The sequence below is a fragment of the Pyrgilauda ruficollis genome, unplaced genomic scaffold (assembly GCF_017590135.1).
Source record: "Pyrgilauda ruficollis isolate IOZ18807 unplaced genomic scaffold, ASM1759013v1 scaffold15, whole genome shotgun sequence".
NCBI lineage: Eukaryota > Metazoa > Chordata > Aves > Passeriformes > Passeridae > Pyrgilauda > Pyrgilauda ruficollis.
The window spans coordinates 4,164,413-4,187,166 of record NW_024513654.1 but is presented as its reverse complement, the minus strand read 5'-3'; the positions used below and the strand labels follow the sequence as shown (position 1 = coordinate 4,187,166).

Sequence of the window (22,754 nt, the reverse complement as noted above, 5' to 3'; positions counted from 1 at the left end):
ACTGAAGCTTTAGATAATCCTAAAGCTCTTCCTGGTTTTAGGCAAGTACCTGGTGTGTCAGTTCAGTGCCATCTACAGATTACAGATTCCTCTGCACATCTGTGGAGGGCTTTGTCCTCAGCACTTGTAAAGTTTCTCCTGTCAGTTGGTCACCTCTAAAATGATCCAAGACGCTGGCTTAAATATCTCTAATTTATTAAAGAGTTTTAATACTTTGTAGAGGAAAAATACAAATTTACTATCTTTATATTCAGATGGTTTTAATCACCATAAAACCTATTTCAAGAATTAGCCATGTGGTTTTCTTTGGGGTTTTTTTGCTGTTAACGCTGAGTTTGTCCTTTTTTGATAAAGGAATGCCAGGGGTTGTGAGGTAGAGATATAAACTCATTAAAATATGTTTCTCTGCCAAGTCACTAAAGTAAAATAATATTTGTGTTGTAGCTGTCTTAAAGTTGTTTGGTCCTGTGCATGATATACTTTGTAATTAATACTGATTTTCCCAGAAATTTAAAAATTTTTTTAAAAAGTAAATCAGTGATCATAGTCATGTTCATAATGTCACAAAGGATAACAGATTCTGGGCAGAGGATTAAAAGGAGGAATTGTAGAAGTCCCCAGGTATAAAACTTGTTGCATGGGGAAATTGAGAAAGAGGAAATGGAACTGTAGAATATTTTGATAACATTCAAGACCTCATTTCTATGTCGGAAAATCAATTTTCAAAGTTGGTATCATGCTATTTAAGTGGAGAGCTTAAATTACTTTTTTTTTTTTTTAGAATTAAGCAATCAAGTGGATTTATGTGCCTTAAGATGACTTTCTAAAATGAAACACAACAGAGCACTTAAATACTTTAAATGGAATTCTCATCTGAAATCAAATCTTTTCATAATGATATTAAGTTTGCTCTTAAATTTCAGTGTTGTTAACTTTTCATAATGGTTTTTAACAGTTATGAATGCAGGGATGAGAAAATACTTTCTACAAGCCAATGATCAGCAGGACCTAGTTGAATGGGTAAATGTTCTGAACAAAGCTACCAAAATCACAGTAAGTGGTTGAGTTGATATTTAGCAGTGCTTTCAAATGGTGACTGTCTCAAGGTGCTTAAATGTAACCTTTGCCTCCCATTTCTATCACCACAAACAAGTCTTGGCTTGACTTTGCAGTACTTGGAGAAACTATACAGAACTCCTAAATTTGAGTTTAACTAACTTTGTGGAAATTGAACAAAAGATAATCTTTTTAATTACAGCTTAGGATTTTTTCTAATAATTTAAAATTAACTGTGCATACTTGATATTATTTTAAATATACAGAAGACACTAGCAAACAATGAAAAATACACATACTTTACCTGCTGTCAAAAGTTGGTATTTCTTAAAGTATCACTAAAATATTGATCAAGCCCTAAAGCTTGATTTTGAGTAACATCCATGCAAAGAAACATTGATGGTTCTTCTGGTAAATGTTAAATTACCTTTCTGGGTTGTACCAGGACAAGTTGTTATCTCATGACAGAAACCCCCACATGTTATCTCAGTCTTTTCAGGAGGCAGAAGTTATGGTTTTGTTTTCTCCAGTTTTGGGGAAGTGATGACAGTGAACACTTCTGAGAGCACACTGCAGCAAAGATGGGGTTCTGAGCATGGGTGCACTTTTTTGTGGTTTTTGTCAGTGACTTTCTCATTTTTGGGTTATCTAAGGATGTTCACATGAGTTCTTTGCACTGTTTTAATATAGCCCATTCTTTGGAGTTATAAAAATGCTACTGCTATTAATAAATTGTAAAAAACCAGAAGCACAAAGCCTTCTCACTTGTGTTCTTCATAAGGAGGATGCAGCACAACCAGGCCTGAGCTGTTCCCAGTTGAAGAAATTAAGTGAATAAATAAATAAATGATTGCATCAATTTAGAGTGAATACTGTTTATTATCTGTTTAGCTTGCATTTTAAGTGGCTGGTGAAATCATTAGTATTTTGTCTTTGAAGGAACAAGCCTTTGAACAGCTCAAGTACAGCCAATTATTGAATCAAATAATTAAGATCACTCAATTATTAATTTTAATAGGAGCATTACTTGCTGCAGATTGTAATCCTCCAAGATTCATTGCATGTTTTAGTCCTGTTGAGTGCTGATAATGTCAGAATGACTGTGAACCTCTGCAGCCTAGCACACTGTGTACCCGTTTTCAAGTGCTGTTTGAAAATGCCTTTGTGTGAGGAGGTGGTTGTGGGCTTGGCTGCAGCATTTTCAGTAGGAGTTTGTGACAGCTGAAGCACTTGCCCACAAAACTGTATCTACAAGTCTCTGCTCGTGGAAGGCTGAGGCTCACGAGTGGCTTATCCTTCAGTGCTGGACTTGGCTGGGGAGGGAGTCCCTGGCAGAGGGGTGGCCAGCAGGACACTGTCCTAGGCTGACATTGCTCTCAGCACTGTCTGTTCTTCTCTGCAGGCTGCATTTTGTAAAATGAGCGCTGCTGGGCACAGGAACTTGAATCACAGACTATAAAGTAGCTTTGGTTTCTTGTCTAGATCAGTTCAGTTCCAAGTTTTGAATGTGTCACAGTCTTGGATGGACAATTTGTGTGTCCTTCTTTCTGGAGTTTGGATGTCTTCTGTAAATAGCCAGTAGGTTGCTGGGTGGGGTATTTGGGTGTGACACTTGATCTCTTCTTGTTGAAGTCATTTCAGATGTGCTATATTAATATTAAAGGTGAAGGAGATTAGAAATTAAAAAGGTCTTGTAGTCAGTGCATTTCTTAGGTTAAAGAAATTTACTCAGGAAGCTGAGTAAACTTTTTAGATCAAAACACTTATGGGGAAATCAAATTCCTGTGGAGTTTTGATGGCCTTAGTTCCACGTTTGAATTATCTAATAGTTACTGATAGTTAGGTAGGCAGGGTCACTTTGGCCAGAATTTAGCAATATATGTATGATTAATGGGGGCAGTAACACAATCTTCATGCCTAGTACATGTGAGGACAAATGTCACACTGGTCAGACACCCTGTGTGACCAAAGTCCCAGTGTTTATGGCCTTGCTGTGCTGGCTCTGCAAGCACTGGGGTGTCTCCACTTTCTTACTAAAACTGAAAGCAGCTGAAAAATAAAGAACCAGTTCTATAAATTAGCAGTGCTTTGTGAAGATTGAGTAATGTCAATTTTATTGCAAAGCTTGCAACTGATTTCATGCACTGAAATGTCTTTATTGGCACCACTTTCCTCTTGAGCCCTAAAGCATAGTCATTACAACAATTTTTTTTGTGTAAGCCATTTTTAGCCTTTTACAGTTAGTGACCATTTGTTAAATCCTACTGAAAATGCCTCAAAATTCTTGAGTAATGCCAGGGCTTTTTCTCATGAAACTGATGTCAATTCTCACATTCCAACTGCAGGTACCAAAGCAGTCTGATCCTCTCTGCCAAATGGATAATGCAAATCGTCAGGCTGAAAGCCCAGGTGGAAAGAAGCAAGTCTCTTACAGGACAGAAATTGTTGGTGGTGTTCCCATCATTACACCCACCCAGGTAATACCCTCCAAACGAGTGGGTTATTATTTTACACACAAAGCTGTACTTTTATATGCACCTTTTATTCATCCTGATTGGGGGTTCTGAGGATTTTATTCCCTTTATACAAGATTTTAAAGAATTGCTTGAGTACTGATTTTTTTTGCTCACAAATACCTGTTAGTATAATAATAGTATTTTTGTCTGTGTGAAATTAATTGTTGGTGGTAACAGTGATGAAGTTTTGTCCCTTTAACAGAAAAAAGGACAAAAAGTTGTAAGGAAAAGTGGGGAAAAAAGTTTGAGAGGCTGAACAAGCTTATGGAAGTAGAATCTGTGCAGTGCTAAAGATAGAACTGAATCTGTTGCTGAAAGTTTCCTGAGATGAAAATAGTTACAGATTAGATGAATATCATGTAAATTATATGTATGCTCCCAAAATGCTTTAAAAATTTGGTGAATTCTGATGTCCTGTAGTTTTAGAAATAACTTTTTGTTCGCTGTAGCCACCTCTAGTGTTTTGCCCATGTTAAAAGTTTGCACTAAATACATGCATGAGTTTAAATCTGTACCTTTTTTTTTACTGAGTGTTTGTCAATATTATTTGAAAGTACTCAGCACATTCTTGGTTTAGTATCTAAGAGCAGCTTACAAGCACTCAGCCCTTGAGGAATCTCAGTTGTCTCTGGAAATCAGTTAAAATATTTTGTTCTTTCAAATTGGAAATGAGATTTGTGAGCATGGGATGATAAAGTTATTTCCTGTTGTAACTACTGTAGCTATTCCTTGACCTTTAGAAAAAAAAACCCAAAAACTTGAGAGTATTCTTTTTGTTTTTCTTCTTTGAGAGTATTCTTTCTCATGTTTTTTCTAGAAAGAAGAGGTCAGTGAGGGCAGTGAAGGGGCTGACAGGAATTATTTGAAGCGGTCACAAAGTCACCTTCCTTATTTTGCTGCTAAGCATCCCCCAGATAATGCCATTATCAAAGCTGGTTACTGTGTCAAACAAGGAGCAGTGGTAAGTGTTATTAAAAACAAAAGGTAGTTGACTGATTTTATTACTACTGACAGTAATAAGGATTAATTAAAGATAAAATTTATCCTCCAGTAGCATTTAATTTTGATCTGTGTTACTTCTTTTCATGACTTTCTTTAGTGTTGTGCTGTTGAAGATATTTTAGAGAGGCAAATCGTGTGCCCAGACTTCCATGTGATGGTTGGTGCATGCAGCTGGGAATTCTCCTGTTCTGCATTCTGTAGAGATCCTTATTTTGCTTACTAAAAACATCTAAATTGGGACAGAAGTTCAGCGCCTGCTTTTTAAATCAGTCAAATGTTTAGAAAAAGCTGATTTTTCAGTTCAGAGGAAGAATTGTACATCTTATCAGACTGATTAACACAAGTGGAGCTGTTCATGTGATGCCTTGCTAGAAGAAGGAACAGATAGTTCAGATTAAGCAAGATACACATCTTTGAGTTCTCAGACTCTTTTTATCTTGGATTATGAAGTTTCTTTTTGTGACATCCCTTTTTTAGTTAAAAATAAACTAGAAACCTGTGATGTATTGTCTTTCAATTTTTCCCATAGAGTAGTTCTGCTGCTAAGTTTCTACAGTGTGACTAAATCTCAGAAAATAGTAGCTTTAAGAATTTTTAATTTTTAAAATATTTCCCGAAAAACTTATTAATTGTGCAAAGTCATCCATAATTGTCTTGGGGACACTAAAGATGCAGAATTTGTAATTATAATAAACTGTAATGAAAACATTATTCAAAATTAATAGTTATGAATAAATAGGAATTACAAAGTACCATACACTATAAATAAAAACTAGAATGGTAAATATAATTTAATACATTCATAATTCATGACATGTAAGTCTATTTTATTTTATATGTAAAATATATAAATATTTATTTCTTTTCCCTTAACAGATGAAGAACTGGAAGAGAAGATACTTTCAATTAGATGAAAACACAATAGGATATTTCAAGTCTGAACTGGTAAGTTTCCAATTCTGTGTTATTTTCCAGTGACAGTTGCAAGGAATATCCTTGTGTTTGAGAAATGTGCTCTGCTGCTCCTGCAGCTCTTGATTCTGTACTGTAATAACTTTTCATGATTGGGGTGAACAAAAAAATTAATGGGGCAACTGTTCAATCTGTTTGAGAAGCCTGCCTGTAGGGCACTGAAGAACAGTAATAAAAGCTCCTCTGCAGTCACCCTGATTCTTGTATTAGTACTTTGTCATTTTGCACTCTCATATAATTAATTGTGTTGTTGAAATAGCTGATCACTGTGAGAAAGACAAAACTGTAATCTTGCAATTTGTCATTTAAAGTTAGAATTATGCTTTATCATCCAGATGATGGAATCTTCTCCCACACATTTGTTTCACCAGGGCAGCCAAGATGGACAAAAACCTTTTGATTTTCTGTTCAACAGCAATATTTGCAGAGTTCCTTTTAGTTTCATGACCTTTCTTCTTCCCCTGTTGCTCTTAAGTTTTTGGCTGATTTTGGCCAGATATGAAGTGCCTTTGGGCTTCATTTAAAATTAAATGGCTGGTTCTGAAGACAGTAAAGTGTGGGATTCCTTTTTTGGGAAAACAGACTAAATGTAAGAAAATCTGTGCCTAACGAATGAAACCTGAGTTGTAAAGTGCTATAAATTAAGGAGAATTGAGTTTACAGGCCAAACATAAGATGTAAAATGTCAAGAACCCAAATTTCAGGCTGTTTCTGAAGTTAACTTTGATTTCATTTCTAATGAGGGCATCTGCAACAGTAGCAGGGGTTTGATCTTGCACCATTATCTTTGTTAAGCTGTCAGCAGAACAATTCTGACTCATTGCCTATAAGAAACCCTCTATTTTTGTTTTAAAAACAAATCTGAGCTCAGATTGCTCACAAACAAGTTCTAACCCAGTGAAGAATTATACTGTGGGACAGTATAAGGGAAGGATGGTGGAAATAGTCTCACTTTCAGTGTTTCGTCGTGTTCATTGAGCCTGTGCCAGGCCACAGGAGCACAGTGGAATACAGGCAATGTGAAACTCAGAAAATTATCATTTCTGAGCTGGGCTTTTCCCTCCAAGAGGTGTCTGTACTCCAGAGATGATCTCCACAGTTGATGTATTACTTTGAAAATGCATTTTAGTGGATGATTGACTCTAAGAATAGCAGAGGTACGAGGAGCACAATAACTGCAAACATTGGGTTTTAAACTTTCTACATTTGATCTGCTGAAAAGCAAAATGATCTAATGGAAACTGCTCTTGGAGCATGATTACATTTGGGTGACATTTGCTGCTTGCTCAGCATAAATCTCTTAAGTATCTGTCACAGAAATGGTAGGGGAAGTCGTTCCAGAGCTGAAAGCTTTTGTTTTGTCTGTAAGTTGTAGCCAACTGAAGCAATCCATTGTAACTTGGTTTAAAGAAATCACAGTAGGAGGTAAAAGAAGTTGTTGTTTGTTTGTAGTTTAGTGCAACAGCCACTGGAAAATAATAGTATGTGTGACATTATGTTGTCATGGGAAAAGTGAAAGTGTTTCTGTTTGAATGTTCTCACTTTTTTCCTGTTGTGTGAAACTTTAACACTTATTTTTGCCATGGTAACAGAATTTCTGAATGCTTTGAGAGTGCTTGTTCTTTTGCAGGTGTTAAGGACTGGTTTCTTCGTAGCACTTTAACTATATCCTATACGTAATACAATTAAATCTTACTTAAAACCATGTCATGCAGTCCCATTAACATAGCATCTTCTATGGTAGCATTTCATAGCAAATTAATGTAATCAAAATTTTAATGAAATGGGCTGCTTGAGGCCAGGGTCAGTTGTCTGATCTGGTTAGGGGAAGAGGACAGCATGGTTGTCTTCATTGTAGTATGGAATTAATGTTTTGGGAGGTTTTGCTTCTTGGTTTGTCCTCCTCTTCATTGCAAGTGCCATGGTTGGTTTAATACTTAAAAAAGCAAATGAAATTTTGGTTGACACCACTTTTTTCATAGTGATTGCCTTGAAAGTCTCATTTAAGGAAGACTGCTGCTGTCCTGGCTTCTGGCTTTCTGTTCTAGTTGTTAGATGCACTGTACTAAAACATGTTTCTTTTTTCAGGAAAAGGAACCCCTCAGGGTTATACCACTTAAGGAGGTCCATAAAGTTCAGGAATGCAAACAGAGGTGAGGAGGGAAGCACTGATGTCATTACATGGGATGGAATTCCCTGCTGGGTCATGGCCAGGCTGCTCCTTGGAGAACTGTTCAATAACTTCACTTGATGTGTGCATGTGGGGTGTTCTTTATGGGGCAGCACACTGTTTTGTGCATTAAATGGGGTTTGAGGGTTCTGTATTGTGTGTTTCAAACTTGCAAATTTGCACCAGGGGAGAACAAAAGAATATCATGAAACCAAGAGTTAGAGATGTGTGGGTGCTGTCTGAGGCAGCAATTTCAGGAGTCTCTACTCTGCTTACATAATCTCTAAACCTTAACTTTAACTCATCTTAGATGGATGAATCTGGCTGAGAACACTCTTCACCCTCCTACCAAATGGCAATATACTAAAGAACAATTGCTTTTGTAGCACTTGAGAGATACTGATTTTTCTGTTTTTTCTCTAGCAGACTACTTACAGAATTTGACTAGAATGATAAATATTTTTAAACTTAACATATGATTTAGAATGTTACAATTAAAAATGTATGGTAAATATTTTTAGCCTTAATGTTATGTGATTTTAAATGTTCCAATTAAAAATACATGTAGTAGCACATGTGCCACTGGTAAACTAAAGAATCTTGGGGCTAAAATTAGTAAAAAAAAACAATAGTAGAGTGATAAAGGAATGCAAAAGTCAGACAGCAAATGCTCTGATTCTCTGCCAGTTCTACAGTCTTGTTAAAATACAGTAGGAAAGTAGTACTTGCTTTTGAAGTATTTTTGTATTTCATTTGCAGTGATATAATGATGAGAGACAATCTCTTTGAAATTGTAACAACTTCTCGAACCTTTTATGTGCAGGTAATTTCTTTTTTTTAACTTCGGGCAAACCCAAGAGACTGCCAGAGTTAAATACACTTTAAAAGTGAAAGCAGCGCTTCTTCACTTTAACGGTGGCATGATTTTCAGGGGAAATGTGATCTTCAGGATATTTCATTTACTGCTTTATATAGCTGTATACATTCTGTAGTAACTTCAAAGTAAGAAACGTCTGGGTTAAGAAATAAAGTCCGCCTGTAAGAAATAAGGTCCCCCTGGGTTTCAGTAGCACACTGAGCAGCAGGGTTAGGTTGTGCTGCAGGTGCTGGGGCAGTGGGCAGGCTGAGGGCTGCTGCTGACCGTGGTGGTGTTGTTGTTTGCAGGCAGACAGCCCCGAGGACATGCACAGCTGGATCAAGGCCATTTCTGGGGCCATCGTAGCACAGCGGGGACCGGGCAGATCAGCGGCTTCCGTACGTCACCCTGTCACCCTGCACCTCAGAGGGGATGCCACTAGCTCCTGTTCACTTGTGCCATTCAGTCCTGGCTCTTCCTTCTGCCCTTCCTCTCTCCTGTCCTGTAGTAACGTGGCCTCTTTGCATGAACTTTCAAACATCAAATACTTTGTGTTTTTAATGGAGCACTTTTTTAGTCGTACCTGTGACTTTCTGTGCATTGTTTGTCTTGAACACGTGGATAATGCAGTGCTAACCTAGAGAAATCCAGTAGGATTTGTCACTATTACTACTTTGGGAGTTAAATTAAAACTTTCTAATTCTTGTGAGGTGTTTCTGCTAATTGCTGTGTTTTGCAATCAGATGACAATATCCTAATTTCTTTGTAACAACTCTCACTGCTAAATTGTCATTCTCTATTGCTGATAGTTTATTGTATATGCAGATACAGATGACAATTTAAACTAAGATCTGTGCTCACATGAATGAGTTCTTGCTGTTGGAAATGCAGTGAGAACAGCATCTTGCAGCACTCAACTGGGGCACTGTGACAAGTGTTAATATTCCTGTAGCCACGTGGATGCCAGCATTTCATACCTACTAGCATTTCAACTGTATTAGGTGTTTAGCACAAAGGTCATTAACTTGTGAAAAGTAGTGGGAGTTACTCTGGTGTCACAGTGTCTCCAAGTATGTCCAGATGTAGCACCAGGAATACTTCACAGTTCAGGTATTGCATGCTGTGTTTTTCATTTTCTGTCTCTGGGATGTTTTGTAATAAACTGGATACATCATTACCCCCATAATCTGAAATCTAATCATTCAAACCTGGCTTTTGACTACAAATTTGCATTGATGCCGTGTTTCTGATAACTCAGCCTAAGTTCTCAACCAGTTTTTGGTATCTGCTTTATGGTTTTAAATAAAACTTCCTGATACAAATTTTCTCTTTGTGGGGGCAATGAAAACAGCAGGTAACTTTTCTTTCTGTATGCTTTTTTCCCTGTGGTTTTTTTTTTTTTTTTTTCGTGTGGGGCTAACTGAGCAATGTAGCTATGACTGTCTGCATCACTTCTTGTTCCCTCTGTTGTCCTCTCTCCCAAGTCCAGGTGACTCTAATCTTAGCTTTGCACTGTGTTCCAGATGCGGCAGGCCAGAAGGCTGTCGAATCCTTGTATACAGAGGTATACATCAAGAACTGGTGAATGCAGCACGTATGTGGGCTCTCATGGAAACTCGCCTTCTTAACAGAGGGCTAGGACTAGACACTAATTTGCACTATAAAACAAACTAAAAAATAATGCTGCCTGTTGTCATTATCATTACTGAAAACTAACTCATCAATAATATCGTTCACTCACAGGTTTGCACTGTTTTTTCTTGCTTTTAAAATGATTGGAAATGAAAAACACCAAAACCACTGCTTATATGTTAAAGCACAGTAAATATTTAACCATAAGTGATGTCACTTTAATAGGAAAGCACTAAAACTAATTTGCATGAGAGTTCATATTTCCATTTTACTTTACATTTGTTTTGAAACTGCGCCAAAGTGACATTAAATGGAAGCTGCCCACAAACTAATACAGATGAGTGCACACAGAACATGCACATTGTAACTAGCATTTGGAAGGGTCTAAAGTAGCCTGATCTGCATGGCTTATGAAATCTCTGCATGAAATGATTAGTTCAAGCATAGAAGCATTATATAATCATGTGTAACCCATACCCTGTTCAAAGCAGGGCACCTTAGGAGCAGTGCAGCAGCACAGTCTCTTAACCGTGAAATTACAGCCAGTGTGGGTAGTAAAATCTGGATATCCTTCAGGGCAGCTTAGCAAAAATTCAGAGGTCTTGTCCTAATATCCCTTTTGTCCTATTTGGTGAAGTAAAATTATTAATAAGAACAGTAGGTAAATCAGTGAATCATAAGTTCTGCTAAAGCAAGCTTTTTTCCTTAAGAGGAGTATCAAGTCAGGTATGAAATAAGGCAATGTAAATGATGTGAAATACCAAACTGAAGTCCAAAAAAAAGTTGCACAGGTTCATCCAATAACATTAAGCTCATTTATAAAAAGAAATATGGTAGTACTTGGCAGAATCCATGTTGATTAAATTTATTAATTCATATGTCATGAGAATGTCATAACATTCTAAAAGAAACTTGAAAAACTACAGTGGAAAAAGAAGTATTTAATTTAGGATTTATATTTGCATCTTGGACACACATCTGTGATGGGTTTGGGGTTTTTTTTTGGCTAACAAATATGCTTGAGAAATGCCTTGATTTGTGTGTGCACATGGGCTGGCAGATTCCTTTAGTTCCTGGACTAACACTGGTGATGGCAGACCTGGCAGCAGCTGCAGCTCCTAATGCACACACAGTTCACTGCAACATTACACAGCATTTGGATCAGAGCATTTCAAACCCAGCACTGCTCAGGGATTTGAGACATCCTGACAGAACTGATGGATGCAGTGCAGAGCCCAAGGAACTTCTTGTTCCTGTTCAGGAGGTCAGGCTATCCCAGGACATCCAAATGGCATTCCATGCCTGTTCTTCAGACAACTAAATCATTCCTGGGTAGTCTGGGGACTTGTTTTTGTCAGTAAGTAAATGGTGGAAGATATTTTGATAGTTATGTAAAGGCCAGCAGAATAATGATAATAAACACAAAACAATAACTTGCATGGAAGGAGTAGCTTAAGTATCAGTTTCTTTTCTAGGTCATTAACTTTGAAAATTTTTAGATAGCCTTGATACCTTAAAATTTTTGTTTGGTCCTTGTGAGAAATTGGGAAGATTTGGTGCTCCAAGAACAGGGAACAGTAAAATGTGCATTGCTTCAGGATCCAGGATATGAGTGCTTGATTTATATGAATAGGTCTGAATACATTTTTCTTTTGGAAAGATGTGACTTTCAATGGCCTTTAAAGTGTGCATCTTTGAGAGGTTATTTAACATCTCAGTAAAATGAGGAGCCTAAATTGCTGGACTAAAGTCTACAGAGCTGCTGTGCTTGATTTAAGAATTGAATTTCCTAGAATGCAGCAGCTGATGTTGCTGTCACACGCTGCTGTGAGCTCGCACTCAGTAAAGCAGTGCCTCACAAAGCACCTGCCTCCTGCTGCCGTGGCTGATGCTTCGCTTTGTGTATTTTCTGTCTCGATATTTTTATTTTTTGGGTTTTTTTGTGAGTGTGAAATCTGAAACTGCGTCTTTCCAACGTGACGTCAGCCACTTCATTTGACGCATTCCCTTCTTTTTCCAGGAGCATCCCGAGCCTTCTTCCGAACCCGGCCATGCTGTCCGTCCTGCCGGCGCAGCCGCAGCCTGCTCACATTCCACAGCCCCTCACGGCAGCCCTCTGGCCCCAGCCCCTCACCCCAAACCCCCTGCCTTGGAGAAGCGAGGATTTCACGAGTCTTTTACCAAGGCCAGGCCAAGGAGCTACAAGATCCAGGCTGTCGCTCCAAGAGAATCAACTTCCAAAGTGACTGAACGGGGCCCTTGGGAACCCCGGAGCAAAAATGGCACTCAGGAACAGGATCCTGGCCTTGTGGATCTGGATGATGCAAGCCTTCCAGTTAGTGATGTGTAGGGATGGAAGCGTTTGGAGAATGATCCATTTGTTCGGTCCTTTAATTTCCTTGCTGGGACTTTGAACCAAAGAAAATTCCAGGAAATGAGAACAAAAAAACAAAAAACTACAAACCGGAGCACTGCTGTTATATATATGTGTGTGTGTGTTCTGTGCACACATGGGTATATATAATGTGTTTGTGTGTTGCCTTTCAGCTGAGGGTCAGAGATGGACCTTAGGCATTTTCTCAAAGCCTGATAGTAAATCACTTACTAGGGAGGGGCCAAACTGCACAGCTTAGGAAAAAAAAACCAACCCAAAACGCATTAAACAAATAAAAAAAATACTTCTGCAAGTAAGCAAGGTACCAGCAACTTCTAATTCCTAATCTGGCAGGTTTACTAAATTTGCAACTAATGCTCTATTTTGGAGAACTTGTTGCCAACAAATGTGATGATTTAATTTAATCTTAAACTACAGTAAGATTTTAGGTATATATGAGAATTTTTTCTCTCCGTGACTTTCAGATACCAGGAAATGCACAAAACGTTTCTTCTGTTCTTTAAGATCAACAGTGTCAACTGATTAGTTATCAGAACAAGAATTCTGAACTCCCTTGGAATTCTAGTTATGGTGCTGTAAAATTTCCACTAAAATAATATTTTGAATAGTCAGCCTATTTTTGATGCACTCCTAAAGGTGGGTTATAACCTTTTGCACATTTGGATTTTCATGGACTGCATGTATTGGTGTTTTGGAGGGGGGGAGAAGAGAATTTGGACTTTGGAATTTGGACACTTTAGATCTTTTTAACCAAGTAGAGTTTATGTTGTGTTACATTAGGCTTTGCAGCAATTACGTTTTCTTAAATGTTTAAATGTATTGTTTGGTTACTGTTTTGAGAATGATTTCCTTCCCAGCGCTTTGTGAGCAGTTCTTGTTTCTGTATTGATCAATGGAAGAGCTCCTTTAGTTGTGTTGTTATTGGTACTGAACTGTTCCTAGTCCTGCAATCGTGGCCTATAACTTTTGGTGCACTAAGAATCTGAAGTGCCTGTGTTTTCTCTCACATTGTTGAAACACTTTTGGGTTAGTGATGTACACAGACCATTCTTACTGGATTTGAGTGTTGGCTTGGAGTTGCTCTGGATAGCATAGCTTGAAACAGCTCTTTAAAACAAGATTTATGCCAGGGGTACCAGTGTTCTGGTGTTGCACCCACTGCTGTGCAATATGTGTTCTTAAAAAGTGAGTATTTGTTGTTTGTGTACATTGTGTTATGGGGCATCAGTGATGCCAGCGAGGAGAACCTTTACATTTCAAGTATTGGATTAGGTGGTGTGTACTCTTCATCATTTTTGGAAAAAAAACCATTTGCTTTAATCCCAACCCCACAAATATTTCATGCTGCTGCTTACTGTGATCCTGATTGTCCAGCTTTGTGAGACTTGGTCTGCTGGAACCTAAGATACATATCAGGCAAGTCCATCTTCTCTCCAACTTCCAAACTGACTTCCTGCTTGAGAGATGTGGATGGCTTTACCACAGCAATTTGTTGATCCCAGGACAGAGTAATTGGTATCATATAAGAATGGAATATAATGATTTCAAAACCTTAAATTATATCAGCACCTTCTTTTGGTTTTGGTTTTTTTTTTTTTTTTTTATCCATAAGCTAACTAACCACTGTCTTAAGGCAGTGGTGTCTGTAAATTACTGGTTTTGTTTGACTTTAGATATATGTGAAAACTAGCACAAATTGGAAATTACTGTAAATGTCTGTACTAGTATTGTAGGTTTTAATTTCTATAAAAATAAACCATTAGCTCTTTAAAAGCTTATTTTTTTCACAAGTACATTCTGTGTGGAAGACACTTTGCATTGTAATATTTTTACTGTAGTCTAACATCTGAAATCACTTGCTCTGGTACAGCTTTCACACTGCATGGTCATTTTATTGTATTTTGGTATTGGCAATTTTACACAATGGGTGGAGGTAAAGCAGCTCCATTATGGGACTTTAAAAAAAGAGGGAAAAAGAGAAAAACGAAAAAAAAAATGAACTACTGTTGTAGTTCAGTAGCATAGGGAAATATTTGTGGTTGGTCACTGTCAGGGTCTCCTATTTATCAGTACTTTTATAAATCTATGAAAATTGTTAAATTATTTTAGAAACAGTGCTGTAAATATGTCACATTTAAATTGTCAATAAATCAGTTTGGGTAACTTAAAATAACATCTGGTTGAGTTTCTTTGCACCATGACAAGTATTTGATCAGAGCAATATATTATTTTTCAGCAGGTAAGAGATCAGATTCTCCTTTATCCAGCCATAGCATCTCTTAATTCTTCAAATCTCATCAGGTTGTGTAGCCTAAGAATGAAATTGAACAGACTGAGCTGATTTTTTTTGTGCTAATCTCAGTTTCTTCTGTGGAAGTTTTACATGTTAGGCAAGGGATGTTGACATAACCACATTGTAACATGGATTTTTCTGTCTTTACACGGGTGGATCAGGAGGGTTCTCTCTCAGAGATGCTTTCCTGAAACCCAGACTGGCCACAGCTACCCAGATTCCACTGCCACCACCTGGCTGTGCACTCTGCCCCTTCGCTGAAGAGGAAATGAAATTATTCTGTATGGCCACAGGCTTAAACTCACTGTGTTAAAATAAAATACTTACAGAAAATGGAGCTGCTGACTGCAGTGCACATTCCCGGGGGCAGCTGCTGAGGGGTGATGTGTTTGGATACAGTTTAAAAAAGTGGAATATTCCTGAACTTCGTGGAATATCAGGATGTCAGCACCACCTAGGGGTCACACTCTAGCTTTAAAAATCAGTCAAGTCTAGTACTAATTTGCTTTTAAAGTGTATTTCCTACTTAAAAACTGATCTAGAGACTGTGATTGTTAAGTCACTGGACTGTTCCAGGTTGGGTTTTTTTGCTGCTGTTGTTTTTATTTTTGCTCTTTTTTTAGGCTAATTTTTTTTTCGGTTTTGTAGTAAGTATTATAATGGATGGAGAAATTACAGAGTGCACCTAATATGTACACTCTGAAGGTGTGGAACAGAAACATTACTGTCTTTTTAACAATTCCATTTTAAATACATGTGAGAGAGAGGGAAGAAATGAAAGAAGGGAAATACTGGATAGGGAATTTCAGTCTATAAGTTGAAACTAAAGCAGTGAAGCCCTCTGTGCTATGTGTAATTCTACCTTTTAACAGTTTCATTTAATGTCTTAATAGTCATCTGAACTTTCTAGAACAGCCTACAAATTATTTGATGCTCCAAGCCAGTGAGCTGCTGCAGCCCTTCTGAGGTGAAGTGAAACAGTGAAATACTGAAGGCAGCTCTCTGGAGAACTGACACCTGAATCCTGCCCTGGGACTTGTGTCTGCCTGGATTTTTCACTTGAGATTTTCGGTGCAACCTCTGAGGAAAAGAAACTGGTGCTCATTTGTGAAGGCACTACTAATGGCCTAGCAGCTGTTGAACGCTGCCCTTCAAAGTGTCACTTTTGACACTGTAATTTGGGATTTGCATTTCAAACGAGGGGAATTTTGCCTATCAGGATGCACAGTGAACGCATCTTGCAGGAATTTAAACCACTCTGTGTTCTGATGGCAGCCAGGCACACCTGAGTCACCTCTGCTCTCAAAGGGTACTGATAAAAAAAAACATCCCAGGGGAAGGAAACGTAACATGGATTTTTCTCTCTTTACACGGATGGCATCTCTCAGAGATGCTCTCCTGAAATCCAGCCTGGCCCCAATTACCCAGATTCCACTGTCCCCACCTGGCTGTGCACTGTGACCCTTCAGAGGGGTGGCATTTGGCGGGGCAGTGGGTATTTTTCTGTAAACGACAAAGTTTCAGGGTTGTTCTACAGCCTGCAGTGTCCTACGTGCGCTCCTGCTGGTAGCTCTGCCCTCCGCCAGGAAGGAAATGCCACCTGACCACAAAGACACGCTGGGAGCAGATTAGCAATTGTTTCTTGGGGCAGGTCGCTTGGCTTCGTGTCAGCCTTTACAAAAGACACCCCGATGGTTCGTTTCGTTTGTAAATTATGCCAGCAGTTAATGCTTGTCAAGCACCAGGGCTAGATTGTATCAGGAAAAGAACGTGGAGTTTTAAATTCCCTGGTTTGAAGCCATTCTCTTTCAAGGCAGTGGCATTTTTTTTTTCTGTATGTAGCAATGAATGTAGTTTTTATAAAGGTTTGGGTTTTTTCCTTTCAGTTTTTGTAAGATTTCTCTTGTTATGTTAAAGTGGAGAAGTCCTGGGCTTTTGGGAGGTGGGAGTAGGGTTGTTACACTTTTCCCCCAAAAAATCTGAGAGGAAGCCATTAAAGCATGAATCAAAATTATAATAACGAAGCAAACAGAACAAAGCTGGAAAAGCTTTCTGCAAAATCCAAGATGTTGGAGTTTGCTCAGACTATCAGCATTCCAAACTTCCCAAACCTCTTTCATCTTCTTTTCTGGCCGGGACCCTTCAAGACTCAGACTTTACCCTTTTTTCTCTGCCCAAGTGTGCCCCTTTTTCATCCTTTCCTTTCTCCTCCCTTTCCGTGTGTGCCCAGGTGCTCCGAGGGTCTCATTGCTGGGCAGGCTGGCACAGCATCCCTGGATCCCTGGCGGCTGTGCCCACACTTCCATACCTCTAGGGGAATTTCTACTGTGTGATCTCTAGGTGGAGCCTCCTATCACCCAGTTCCGTGTGAAAATTATTCATATGTGAGATTTTTTTCATATTAAATTATTCATGTATGAGATATATATGAGATATTTTACCTCTGAGACTCTGGAATGGTTTTTTTCAGTCTTTTTTTTTTTTTTTTTTTTTTTTTTTTTTTTTTTTTTTGGCTTTTCTGGTGGTTAATGTCTGCTGGCTTGGGGAACTGTTCTGTGACAGGTGGAGGAGAAATAATAATTGCAGCCCATCTCAGGTCTAAGGCACTTCTGCACAGATCAGATAGACAATTAACAAATCTGTTTTTCAGTGAGCTAATTTATTAACCTCCCCAAAGCCTTAGCTCGGTTATTCTGGAAAGCAAGACGTTTATATTCAGATTTTATGTACTAACATGACGACTATAAAATTAGCATAATAAAATATTATATTTTTAATACTCAATAGAAGATTTACATTCTTACCAAAAAGAGTCTGGAGCTGATAGTGCTGGCTGACATGTTAAAAAAACAACCGTACACCTTTGTTCTCTACAACCACTATCAAAGGTGAAGATAAAAAGAGACACAACCATCCATGGAGAGAGGATGACAGAACCTGGAGCTTTCCCACTGCGGGTAGTTTTTTCCTGCCTGTGGAGATAAGGCTCCAGTGGCTCCGGGCAGTAAGTTATCTGACCGAACCCGTTTCTGTGTTTGGGGTTCTTTTTGGATGTGGTTTGAATTTTTTTTTTTTTTTATGGGGTTGGGGGGGTTTTTTTGGGTTTTTTTTTGGATGTGTTTTGAATTTTTTTTTTTTTTTAATGGGTTTGGTTGGGTTTTTTGTTTTTTTGAGTTTTTTTTTGTTTGGTGGGGGTTGCTGTTTGTTTCTTTTTAATGGGTTTGGTTGGGTTTTTTTGGGTTTTTTTTGGGTTTTTTTTTGTTTGGTGGGGGTTGTTGTTTGTTTCTTTCTTGCTAAAAGCTCATCACCTTTCCTTAAAGACTTATCTTTATTTAAAAAGGGGCAAAGCCTAAACAAAACAAAAAACCCCCCAAGCTTATAAAGCCACAAAGCCTATTAAAAGCAGTCGATAAGCAGTGGATAATTAATTACTTGGGAACATTTTGCCATTATATCTATCCATATATACATACATGGAGATATATATATATCCCCCATATATACCGGGGGGTATATGTATGTATAAGGATATGCAAACATTTAAAATATTTTTAACTTGTAAATATTTTCGAGCTTTTTCTTGGACTTGTTAGTACAAATGATTTTAATATTAAAACAATTTTCTGTAAATTGTTCAATTTTTCTGCTTGGGTCGCTTCTGAAATCGGGTGATTCTCCCGAAATCTCTTTTGCAGAGCACAGAAGTCATTGGAAAACTGCAGATATAAAGAGTTCACACTGTAACTTTAACTGGGAACACTGGAATATACTTGGTTTCCAAGCTTCAAGTACTAACCAACAGTTTAGTAAGTTTTGCACACAGTTTGGTAAGTTTTTATGGTGTTCCCTGGAACAATTGGAATTCTGGTGCTCGGGACGCTCAAATGGCTCGTTGTTAAACTTTTCCTGGGAGAAAATATTTTGAATTATTTTGCATTATTGTAGTTGCTGACAAGTTCAACTCCTTGGTCGCAGCTCATCTAACAGTTAACAGCATTTCCTCTTGCCTAATGAGTTGTAAATTTCATTAGCTGCTTGGTTATCGGCGCCTGATAAAGGTACACTGAAATAATTATAGATTGGGAGTCAGTTCAAAAGTTTAATCGGCTTGTAATAATAATAATAAAAAAAAAAATAAAAAAAAAAAAGGCTTTGCTTAGTTTCCAGCTCGGTTAAAGCGTTCCCTCTCAGCTTTGGCAGGGATGCCCTGTCCCTCGGAGGGCACCTTGGATGTGCCCGAAGAGCAGATGGCAGAGGCCGCTGTCCATGGGCTCTGGCCGGTGCCCAGCTGCCGGATAAATGGGATTAGCCTGCCCGAGATGGTGGAAAACTCCTTTTTCCTTTTTTTGCCCCCCCCCCTATTATTATTCCGGTTGATTAACCTTTTGCTAATTGCTGGTATCCACCTCGCCCTGCGGCCTGAGCGTGCCGGGGGAAGCGCGGGGCCGAGCAGAAGGCTCGGGAGCATCCTTCCTCCCATCCCCCGGCCAGCGCCTCCCGAGCAGGGGATCTCTGGAATACCGGCCATTCCCGGCGGGGAGTCGATATAAATTGCCAGATATTTGCGTACATTTACATAGAATGGATGTATCCCTTCACTCCTTCCACCACGGCACCGGCCCCGCGCTCCCCCCATCCCCTTATCAGCTGGAAGCTTTATCGGCGCTTCCTCTGGGTTGCTTTCCCGTAATTCCAGAGCCGGGGAAGCGTTCACATCCCCCTCCTCCTGTTCGCAGGAGCGCCTCATCAGCCTTTCCCCCTATCTTAATCGCCGGTCGCGATTTCGGTGCTTTCACCGCCGAGTTTCTCCGCGGACCTGTGGCGGGGGGGTGGGTATGGCTGTCCCGGAGGCTGTCGCTGTCCCGGGTCGTGTCGCTATCCCGAGGGGGTGTCGCTATCCCGGGAGGTATCGCTATCCCGGGGGGTGTCGCTGTCCCGGGGGCTGTCGCTATCCCGGGGCGTGTCGCTATCCCGAGGGGCTGTCGCTGTCCCGAGGGGCTGTCGCTGTACCGGGGGCTGTCGCTATCCCGAGGGGGTGTCGCTATCCCGAGGGGGTGTCGCTGTCCCGGGGGGTGTCGCTATCCCGAGGGGCTGTCGCTGTCCCGGGGGGTGTCGCTATCCCGGGGCGTGTCACTATCCCGGGAGGTATCGCTATCCCGAGGGGCTGTCGCTGTCCCGAGGGGGCGGTGTGGGGGTGTCCCAGCCCGGGGGGGGCCGTGCCCGCGGTCCCGCCCCGCCCCGCCGCCTCTCCCTTAAAGCGGCCGCCCGGCCCCGGCGCGCTCACCGCGCTCGCCGCCGCGGAGCCGCCGCGATGCCGCTGCGGGGCTGGACGCTGCTGCTGGCGGCCCTGCTGCCCTCCGCGCTGCCCTCGCTGCTGGCCGCTCCGCCGGCCGCCTGCCCCGAGCGCTGCGATCGGTCGCGCTGCCCGGCGCTGCCCGCGGCGTGTCCCGGCGGGCCGGTGCTGGACGCCTGCGGCTGCTGCCGCGTGTGCGGTGCGGAGGAGGGCGAGGCGTGCGGGGGCGCGGGGCCGCCCTGCGGAGAGGGGCTGCAGTGTGTGCTGCCGCCCGGAGCCGTCCCCGCCTCGGCCACCGTGCGCAAGCGGGCGGCCGCGGGGCGCTGCCAGTGCACCAGCAGCGAGCCCGTGTGCGGCAGCGATGCGGTCACCTACGCCAGTCACTGCCAGCTGCGGGCCGCCAGCCGCCGCGCAGAGCGCCTCCGGCAGCCGCCCATCATCGCCATCCAGCGCGGAGCCTGCGGGCAGGGTGAGGATGCGCGGGGGGATGGCCCGGGGTGCGGGGGGAAACGCGGAGGTTCGGCCCCAGCATCCTCATGCCGGGTCGGGATGCGGTTCCCCGGGAGGAGCCGGAGACGGGGCTTGGCCGCGGCTCAAGCCGGCCGCTCCTCCGGCTCGGCGAGAAACCGGAGCAGGAATGAGGTTTGGCAGCGGCAGGGGGGTGAAAAACACTGTATCCGATTTAAACTTGTCTCCCACCCCCACCAGAGGGGTGATACCCGGCTCGAAACTGGGGGAAACTGGTGCAAACCCTCAGAAGCGGGTGCGGCTGCGGAGCCGGGGCCGGCGATGCGGCTCCAGCAAAGTTTGGAGAAAGAACTCGAGCGCGCTCCCGTCCCGGCGCTTTGTCACAGCGAAATGCCCCGGGGAATAAAGCCAGGAATGCAGGAGCCGTTCAGATGTGATGGAGCAAAGGGGTGCGCAGAGCAGGCTGCTACCTGCCTTGGCCCGGTTTAGCGGATGTGCTCTGATTAATAAAAGACTTGCTGGAAAGGGAGAAGCCTGTTAACAGCGTGTTAAACTCAGCTTAGAACTTTGTGTTTGTTTTTGTTGAGGTTTTTTGAGGATGGAGATGGACGCCGATAAGTAACAATGCGTGGCGTTTCTCCTGCATTCTTTAGCTGTCAGCGTAGTCGGGCCGAATGTAATGCGAGTACTCAGAGTGCAGGACGGATGCAAATCATCTGTAAACGGTGTGAAGGGGCATTGCCGGGTTACGAAACGGCGGCTGAGCAGCCCGGAGGAGCGTTTGGTGTGGCAGGAGCGGTGTGTGCAGGAGGTGACACAGAGAGGAGCAAAGCCGTGCTGGGATAAGCAGGGGATGATCGTCACAAGATGCAGCCCCTAATACGGGCTGGATTAAACCCCGTAAGCCGAGGCTCTGTATCCCTTCCAAGCCGTTCTGCACCATTAGGGGATAACGTGTAAAAATTAGCATGAATTAAGACTTTATTTCTGGAGCGGTAGTCACTTTTTAGTAAGTCGGCGCTGTTTTAGTGAGGATTAATTCTTTTGGTCTAAGTTGTGTCATTTCTGGACTTCCTTTCTTTTAAAACACATCTTTTTCTACACTTGGCCATCATCTCCCCAGCAGAAAAACAGTCTGATGTATAGTGGCTGTGTGTTCAGCCTACAGATCCAGCTCACAGCTATGGTGTGAACACAATCAAATTTTTGTAGCCCTGGTTGTCCCCTCGGTGTCAGAGCTGTGTTGTGCTCCATGGCACGTTGCTGCCATTTGCTGTCACTGGAGACAATCAAACTTTTCACCCCACAGCTTCCTGATGCCCAGTGTAAGACAATGCCTTGTGATTTTTATTCTCGATTCATGAAACCAATATTGTTTTCTCAGCCTTTTCTGCTGAACGTTTGCAGAATTGGAGCTGTGTTTGAGCTGGGAGCAATACGTGCCTCTGCTGGGGGGTACAGAAAATGCACGGGCTGCACAGAGTCCCTGTCTGGGAGAGCTCTGCTGTTGTAGATCCATCAGGAGCAATTCCAGACAATCATTTTGCCCTGTTGCACCTCTGGAACAAAAAGAAAGTGCTGGAGAAGCCAACCAGTAGCACATGTTTATTTCTGGATGAGAGCAAACATTGCTACCAGCAAAGCTTTTTTTTTCATATGTACAGAACCTGAAATAAAACGGGATGGAGCGTAGGCTGTAAAGTGCTTGAATCGATGTTTTGAAAAAGCATTGCCTAATATTTGGCCCCTTAAAGTAATTAATTTTTAATTTTATTTTGAGTTCATCATCAGGAGTGCTTTTTCTACCTAAAGATTGAGTTATCTCTAGCCATTTTTTTCATAGTAACACACCCACATTAATAATTTGGTCGATACAACGCAACAGCCTTGGGAAACAAAGGAATGGGAACACAGAGAAAGGGTTTGGAAGGCACTTTTTATTGTTGTTTTTAAACTTCACACTATTTCAGTAGCTGGTAAAGTACAATGGTGTGTATATTTCTTAAAACATACAGCAAAACTTTCTGTCATTTTCAAATTTCATTTCCTACAGTTCACTCCCAGTGCTGGTTTTTGTCCATCAGTGATTCCAGGGAATCTC

The 22,754-nt window shown here is 41.3% G+C and overlaps 2 protein-coding genes across 5 annotated transcripts in view; both read left to right on the top strand.

Moving 5' to 3' along the window:
• PLEKHA1 (pleckstrin homology domain containing A1) overlaps positions 1-14,769 on the top strand; it is a 31,164-nt gene extending 16,395 nt beyond the window's left edge. For 2 of the 4 annotated variants that reach the window (XM_041461321.1, XM_041461320.1), the window contains exons 5-12: positions 956-1,053; positions 3,402-3,533; positions 4,390-4,533; positions 5,451-5,519; positions 7,635-7,699; positions 8,476-8,539; positions 8,881-8,970; positions 12,225-14,769. In XM_041461321.1, coding sequence (XP_041317255.1) covers positions 956-1,053; positions 3,402-3,533; positions 4,390-4,533; positions 5,451-5,519; positions 7,635-7,699; positions 8,476-8,539; positions 8,881-8,970; positions 12,225-12,554 — 992 coding nt within the window. In that variant the 3' untranslated portion in view covers positions 12,555-14,769. Of the gene's footprint in view, positions 1-955; positions 1,054-3,401; positions 3,534-4,389; positions 4,534-5,450; positions 5,520-7,634; positions 7,700-8,475; positions 8,540-8,880; positions 8,971-10,095; positions 10,167-12,224 lie in introns of all 4 variants that reach the window. The other 2 variants (XM_041461324.1, XM_041461323.1) reach the window with 2 other exon arrangements.
• A 4,958-nt stretch (positions 14,770-19,727) lies between these two features.
• The window catches only part of HTRA1 (HtrA serine peptidase 1), a 33,550-nt gene continuing 30,523 nt past the window's right edge, over positions 19,728-22,754 (top strand). The window contains 2 exon segments of the mRNA XM_041461132.1: positions 19,728-20,163; positions 20,166-20,654. Of these exon segments, the coding sequence (XP_041317066.1) occupies positions 19,728-20,163; positions 20,166-20,654 (925 nt within the window).